The following is an 8,179-nucleotide window of genomic DNA, read 5'->3' as shown; positions in this document are numbered from 1 at the left end:
TGGACCTTTGTGTTGGGATAAATTATTTATCCAAAATACAGCAATATTTTAAGATAATCCTTACTCAGCGTGATGGTCTTCTCCAAGGGAACGTTTAGCTTTCCCACAAGACTATATTTGGTATTCCCAGATATTTTGTGGCATTTCTTTCCAATTTTGTCTCAGGGATTTTATTTCTTTTTCTAATTTTCCAGAAAGTACATCCAGAGAATTGCAAGGAAATGATGATAATTAAAAGGACAGCAAATAGGAACTGAACAGCAGTAGTGTGATTGCTCCCTAGGGAAACAACAGATATTGTACTGAGCAATGACACTATCATTGTTGAACTGTTTTCAAAGAAATAGTTGTGCTAGTTTATTCCAGTATAAAAATTGTAGGAGTAGGGTAAAGAGGTCTGAGGCACTTTTAAGACTAAATGGTTTCTTTGAGCATGTACTTTTGTGAATTTCAACCCACTTCCATTCTTTTTGGTGACATTGCTTGTTGAAGCTAAAAACAAGGAGCGGAAGATGTGAAAATATTGCATGGAATTTTTCGTATGTATGTAAGGTTTCTTTTTTATCATTTCCAACAAACCCATAATCAAAGCTTGGTAGTGCAAAAATAACATAATGAACATCTTTCTAATAACTTTCCTATCTCTGAGGAAAGACCCACAGAAATGCTAAGCCTTGTAAAGTGTACAATGTGTGAGTTATAATACCTGAGATGTGACAGATACTTTTTTATTTTTATTCAGAATAAATGTATGACAATCTGAAAATATTTGTGATGCCAGATGGAGATTTTTATCCAGTTTTTACTGTACTGTTTCCCCAATTTAATCTATCTATCTCTCAAACTTCTATTGTCATCACAGAAGAAAAACGTTTATTAGCGGACTAGATTGATAAATGTGCAAGTTAGTTAAAGTATTGCTCAAAATCCATGCTACTAGCCATGCAGTTCCGGGCATGAACTGGTTAAATAGTTGGAATGTGAAGAACATGCACAGACTGAAGGGAAGTGAAGGGAACTATGTCACAACTACAGGCTGGTCATGAATTAATGAACTGATAAAAAGCCATATAAATGTCAAGGATCATCATGTCTCTTTCTATTTGGATACTTGCCTCTGATGTATGAGTTTGAATCTGTTGCACATAAAAGGACTGTAAATAAAGATTAAGGCTACTCAGTTTGAGCAGTTATTTTTGCAGCCAGTTTATTTGAAAGGCATCAGCACTTTGGCCAAATAACTAACATGACGTTTTCACCCAGGACGAATGTCAGGTTCATTGGGAAATAGAAAACACAGATTATTTATTTATTTATTGTAGATAATTCCATTTATTTTAAAAGATTTCATTTCTTTGGTAATGCCAGTTGCTCTGATCAAACTCAAGTCTTCCATAACTTCTTTAAGGAAAAATAAAAATGTCAAATGTATACCATAAGATATAAGACAAACATTGCAGTGGACGAAATATTTGTCATCCTTTATATGCTAGACATTAGAACACATTTGTCTTTTGACCAACCCTTTAGAACTTTACTACTGTAAGATATATACCCAGGAATCTAGTGTTCTACAAATAGAATACACTGAATAAATGTCCGTTTTGAGCAATCCTTCCTTCTGTTCTACAGCTTCCCATGTCATGAGCCAGTTTGTTCCAGTAACCTTTTCAGGAGCAGATTTGGGGTGTAGGTGGGTGGTGACAGATTTTTTTTCCACCAGGAAGATAAAGTCCTGCTCCATGAACAGAGCCTCCATCCCCTTCACTGAGACAGAGCAAGTATCTTTATTGTGATATACGTATTACTGGAAAATGAAGTCTTTGTCCTTACAAGGACCTCAGAGCCCATAATTGCATTAACATACAAATATAATATAAAATATATGCATAATTAACATTTACAGGAAATATTTCTGGAATACATTCTTACACTTTCCTGTTACAGCCCGGGTATATATATTTTTACTTAAGGTAAATCCTAGTGAGTTCACTGGCCATGCTAAGTAAAGGGATCTTGGAATTGTAGCCCCAAAGGTATGTTTTCCAAACTCTGGGCAACTAGTCAAAAGAAACTTCTGGAATGTAAAGTAGTTGGGTAAAATTCAGTTGAAATGGACTCTGATAGATGTACTGGCAGTCCCCAAGTTACGACCAAGATAGGTTCTGTAGGTTTGTTCTTAAACTGAATTTCTATGTAAGTAGGAACAGGTACATAAGTGTAACTCCATACAAACATTCATATATGGGGGGGGGGGGGGGGAGTGAGAGAGCTCCATATATAGAGGGGGGAGGGAGCAAGTGAGTGAGTTACACAAATTTGGGCTTGTTATGGAAACAAGGATTTGTGATGATAATTTTTTCAGGAGTTAATTTCCCTTCTTAGAGGCAGATTTCTCTCACTTCCTGTTGTCTCATCCCCTTTTATAACCATGAGTCATTTGTAAGTCAGATGTTGGTAACTTTGGGACTGCTTGTAGAATTCTCTCCCTAATTCTGAAGAACAAGGCTTTCTATATAACAGTGTTCAGATCCTGTGAGTTTTTCATATGATGCTGACTACCATGGTTGCCCTTTGAGGAACTTATTTTAGTTCTAATGCCCAGACCAGGACATCGCTCCACACAAGTGTCATCTTGAGAACTAACTAGAGCTGTTACTTCCCAAGAAAACAATGCTTCTAGTAACACCATAAAAAATCACATTGACTTAATTATGTGGCTGCCCATGTCACACTACTTCATGCTGACCTTGGCTTGTCTCCAACCTCAAGTTCCTTTTCGCAAGTACTTCTGCCAATCTGGCTAACCCCCATGCTATACTTGTGGGTTTGCTTCTGCTTTACCTGATGCAGAATGTTTCATTTCCCTCTGCTTAATGTCATTCTTTAACTTTATTTTTCCAACCATTATAAAAAAAGAACTTCAATGCTCTTACTAAATTAGTGAGAAGAATAAGGCAAAACCACAACTTTGGGGCAGGGATCTCTTTTCTCAAATAATGTCTTGCCATACTAGTGTAGCTAAAAGATCAGATACTGTTTGCCTTCAGATGGGGATCCAACAATAGTAGTATTTTTCCAGACAAATATACCAATGGACTCACCATTAAAACCAAAGTCAGGATTGTCCATGTTATAGTATTTCCTATTTCAATGTATGGTTGTGAAAACTGGACAGTGAAGAAAGAGGATTGCCCAATTAAAATGTGCTAGAGGAGAGCTTTACACATACCATGAACTGCCAAAATATGTAGGTCCTAGAGCAGTGATGGTTAACCTTTGAAAGACAGAGTGCACAAACAGCTGGGGGGGGGGGGGAGTTAGGAGGATGAGCAAGGGGAGCAAGTAGCAAATGAGCAAGGGAGCAGGTGGGCAGCAGATGGGAGGTGAACAAACAAGAGGGCGGGTGGCAAACAAGTGTTGGGAGAGCAAGGGGTGGGTGAGTGGGGGGTGGGCAGGGGTGGACAGGCAAGCAAGCAGGGGACAGGCGACAGCTCGCATGCCAAGAGAGGATGCTGCGTGCCCCTTCCAGCATGTGTGCCATAGGTTCGCCACCACTGTCCTAGAGCAAAGCATTGCCTAGAAGCCAATATCACCAATTGTGAGGCTTTTATATTTTAGCCATTCCAGAAATATGCCTCATCAGAAAACAAAATAACAGTAAAGTAGGAGGCAGTACAAAAAGGACTGTTGACTACAAGGTGCCCTGGAGGTCTCTCATGCTTAGGATTACCATAAATTCATGCCAACCTGATGAAAATTAATAACAATACCAGTGGAAAGTATTTAGCAGCAAGATACAAGCTTCTAAATAAGTGGTTCTCAACCTTTGTTCATTCATGTGTTCTAAATGTTGGGTACTAGGGACCTCATCAGATGGCCCTTTGTAAATTAGGAGACAATGGGGAAAATCATGAGGATGTATAGGGAACTGTCTGGCTGTGTTCCTTACCATCAGGATCCATGGTTAGGGACCTCATCAGACGGCCCTTTGTAAATTAGGAGACAATGGGGAAAATCATGAGGATGTATAGGGAACTGTCTGGCTGTGTTCCTTACCATCAGGATCCATGGTTAGGGACCTCATCAGATGGCCCTTTGTAAAGAAGGGAACAGTGGGGAAAATCATGAGGCACTGTAGGAAACTGTCTGGCTCTGTTCCCTACCATAGGGGTCCATGACATCCCTTCCAACAATGTTTCCCTGCTGTCCCCACTTCGTCTTCCAGCTCCTTTGGGCTGTTTCTCTCCACTGCTGCAACACTGCTGACATGGAGCCCCGTGGAGTCCTGCCAGAAGTATCCCTGCATCATACGATGGATTCAATTCTGGCAGTGCAAAGAAGCAGGGAGAAGACACTTCTCTGCCTTCGTCCGATGTCGTAGAAGACCATGGACTTCATCAGACAGGCAGAAGGGAAGTGGGGGAAAGGTGTCGGAAGAATGGGGGAAAACATCTTACCCTGTTATCCCCCAACAGGGTCCACCTTCAGGGATGGCCAACCATCCCATAACCTTTCCCCATATGCTTTTTGCTTTCCCTTGCTGCCCCCCCCCCCCACACACACACACTTTCTGGAAGCAGGAGTTGGGTACACCCAACTCCTGAAAAGTGAGTCTTCTCTCATTTGTAGCATGCTGGCAAGACCGAATACCACGGACAGCCACCGGGTGGATACTGAAAGTGATCGTATGTCATGGGATGGCCTCTGTGAGACTCCGTTTCACCAGTGTGTGAAAACAGAAAGAACACGGGAGAAATTTCCATATGATGAAGTCCCTAGTTAGCTTCATCAACAATCAGGAATTCTGGTAACTGAAGCTCTGGAGGATCAAAGATTGTAACACGGTTTTGGATGGAATATCAAATGCTCCTTCTGAATACATAATCAGCTATTTTCCTGGATGTGGCTACCTGACATATTTTGTACTCTATTCTAAATGGCTCAGTTTCTGAGTTTTGCTGTGAGGTAAATCATTTATCATCACTAATCTATTTTTAACATACTGTAATCTATACCTTACCAAATAGGCAATACTGTCCCCACAATGCTTCTTAGGAGATCACAGCTGCAGGATAGGTCCATCACATTACAAATTTAATTTTAAAAGAACAGGCTGGGAAGCTTACCTGTACAGGCAATTGTCTGAAAACAAAATATCAACACCAATTTGTACCAGAATAAGGAGCATTTCCAACTCCTTGATCCTGCAAAGAAATCAGCTGAGAACTTGAACATAACCCAATCTGAAGGTGAAAATGTTATCTGCAGCTTCCAGCAAAAGTGGAAGGATAATTAGCTTTTTGTGATGACAATATCAGTCCAACAGCATTATATTATTATATAAAATACTCTCCAAGTGTTCAAAATACTTTTGCTGACTGTATAAAATATATACACCAAGAACTCAAAGGTTAATGTTTTTTAGAAAAATCCCACAAGTATGAAGTTTAGTTCCATAAAGCAGAGTACAGGCAGTCATCATCATAGCCGATCCCTTGTGGCTGGGTATGATTGTCTCCCAAGTGTCTTGGTGGTGGGTCTGTAGGTGACTGTAGAGACCTATTCTTGATCTGCAATTTCCAGATGGAAGGTGGTCTCGACAAGGGTTAGCTTGACATGCCTTACTCTTGACACGTTTCTCCCTTTCACCCTCCATTTGTGCCTCTTCAAATTGCACAGTACTGTTGGTAACAACTGACCTCCAGTTAGAGTGCTCAAGGGCCATGGCTTCCCAGTTCTTGGTGTCTATGCCACAGTGTTTAAGGTTAGCTTTCAGCCCATCTTTGAATCTCTTTAAATCTCAACATTCTGTTTTCCATTCTTGAGTAGAGTAACTGTTTTGAGAGGCGATTATCAGGCATTCAGACAACAGGCATTCGGAGTACAGGCAGTCCCCAAGTTATGAACAAGATCACTCAAAAAAGGTTTTTTTTTGGTCATTTTTAACTAAAATAGGTGACTTATACATGAGTATACAAGCAGCCCCCAAGTTATTAACAAGATAGGTTCTGTAGGTAGGTTTTCAAGATGAATTTACATGTAAGTCAAAGCAGGTACATTTTTAAAGTGTAACTTCAGCTATATGTATGTATGTATGTTTGTATTTGTGTGTGTATGTGTGTGTGTGTGTGTGTGTGTATATATATATATAGAGAGAGAGAGAGAGAGAGAGAGAGATTGAGTGAGTGAGTGAGTGAGTTTTTGAATAGCATAGGGAAGGGTTAACACTCCTGTGGTTCTTGTTTTTCTGTCTGTGCCTGTGTTCAGAAGATTTCCCCTCACTTTCTATCCTGGTGATATTCGGATTGTGAAATATTTGGCTTGTTATTGAAACAAGGATTGGTGAGAAAGCTTAGTGGAGACATGTTTTCCCCATTATATCTCTTAGGTGCAAATTTCCCTTCCAAGAGATAGATTTCTCTCTCTTCCTGTTGTCTCACCCCTGTTCTTAACTATGACTTGTTTGTAACTAGGGGATTGCCTGCAAATAACATCTAAAACCAAAGAGTCTGAAGCAAATAAAATGCAGCAAGCACAGTTTGTTCTGAAAGCTCATAGGTCTGTTAAGTGCATGGCAAATGCAAAACATATTTTAACACATTTCCGCTGCTTTGTTTAATCCTACTATAATAGTAAGATAACTGCATAAAATTGATAGTGCCTAAAAATGTTTACATTCATTCAGTCTATGCAATTAAACTATTGCTCAAAGAGTCTGCATATGCTAAAGATTGGCAAATTTAATATCTGTAGGTATGTGTTCTAATGTTATTTCCAAATTATCAATATCAGTGTTTTTTTCTCCCCTGATCACAACCTTTATATATTTTTCAGAAGCATGTTTTGTTTTGGATTGCATGTTATTTTCCACTGATATACTTTCTCGAGGAGTATGATCCAAAACATTTAGCCTCCCTTGGCAGCATTTTGGATAGTTCTTGAAGCATTCAAAGGGATCATGGCACTTCTCACAAGGAAAGTATGAGCATCCTCCCACGATTTGCACAGAGTTACTGCTTGATTCATTTCTTCCTTTAAATGACTTCAGTGGAGCCTCAAGAGCTGATCTGTAAGAGCAGTTCTGCATGCCTCTGGGACAAAAGCAGCTTTTGAGACATAATCGGTGGAGTACTGTAAGATCTTTGGCAATGGTGCTTCGGAAATTGGGCTTTAGAAAAAGATACATAGCCGGGTTGTAAAGTGTTGAAGACTTTGCAAATACAGCTGGAACTGCAAAAGCTAGTGGAGGAATCATGTCAATTGATCCAAAGGCGGCCCACATTGCAATGATAGCATATGGACTCCAGGCCACAAAAAATCCAATGCATACAGCGATGCTCAGCTAGAAATGAGAAAAGAAAACCTTGTTATCAAGATAGAAAAATGGGACATGTCAAATAAATAGATTCCTTCATCCATATCACCCTTTTTCCAACAATTGCCTAGTACAAGTATTTCAAATGTTAGTATTTTCAACTGATTATGTTTCATCATCTAGTTTTAAGCTGTCAGTAGACAGGACAATTCTACTCTTTATGTCAGTTATTTGTATTACTGGAGATAGTAAAGAGAAAGTGCAGAAGAAGCCTATTGGTATCTTACACAAGCAGATTGATATTTTTGACTGATGTGTGACAGTCATGTATATAGTAGACATGTGCGCAAAAATTTTTTCCTTTATTTCCTTCGTGCTATTGTTTTGTGTCAACTATTCATCTACACAAAACGATAGACAACATTTTCGTACAAAACGATAGGCAAAATATTGAAAGCAGCACAATCATTGTTCTTGCTTTCATTTTCAGCCACATGGCCTCCATGCCTGCAATTCACTTCCTCATGTGTTAAAGAAGGAGGCAAGGAGGAGGTGATCCGTAGCCAATCACTGAAGTGGGCTGGGCAGGGAGGGCAGAAGCGTATATAAGGGGAGGACTGCACCCAAAAGAGCCATTGCTGCCACTGCTGGGCACTGGGGTTGGTTGGATTGCACTGCTGCTGTGCTGTTGCTGTGTCTCTGCTTGGGTTTGCCTTGGCTTGCCTTGCCTTTTTTTGTGTCTTGCCTTTCTGGTGAGGGCACTTCTGGGGCTGGAAGATTTGGTGTTTGGGGGTTTTGACTGGCTACTACTTGCCTCATTTTAAAAAATTCATTTTCTTGTTGGCTTTCCTTTCCCTTCTC

At 39.9% G+C, this 8,179-nt stretch overlaps 1 protein-coding gene across 2 annotated transcripts in view; it reads right to left on the bottom strand.

Annotated features, from left to right (window-relative positions):
- Positions 1-1,181: 1,181 nt before the first annotated feature.
- LOC100564656 (opsin-5) overlaps positions 1,182-8,179 on the bottom strand; it is a 71,883-nt gene continuing 64,885 nt past the window's right edge. The window contains exon 6 of one of the 2 annotated variants that reach the window (XM_003223528.4): positions 1,182-7,345. In XM_003223528.4, the coding sequence (XP_003223576.2) occupies positions 6,728-7,345 (618 nt within the window). In that variant the 3' untranslated portion in view covers positions 1,182-6,727. The remainder of the gene's footprint in view (positions 7,346-8,179) is intronic. The other variant, XM_062980419.1, reaches the window with a different exon arrangement.

Source organism: Anolis carolinensis, chromosome 4 (genome assembly GCF_035594765.1).
Source record: "Anolis carolinensis isolate JA03-04 chromosome 4, rAnoCar3.1.pri, whole genome shotgun sequence".
In the NCBI taxonomy this organism is placed as follows: Eukaryota; Metazoa; Chordata; class Lepidosauria; order Squamata; family Dactyloidae; genus Anolis; species Anolis carolinensis.
The sequence above is the reverse complement of the archived record's forward strand: the minus strand, read 5'-3'. Positions and strand labels throughout refer to the sequence as shown.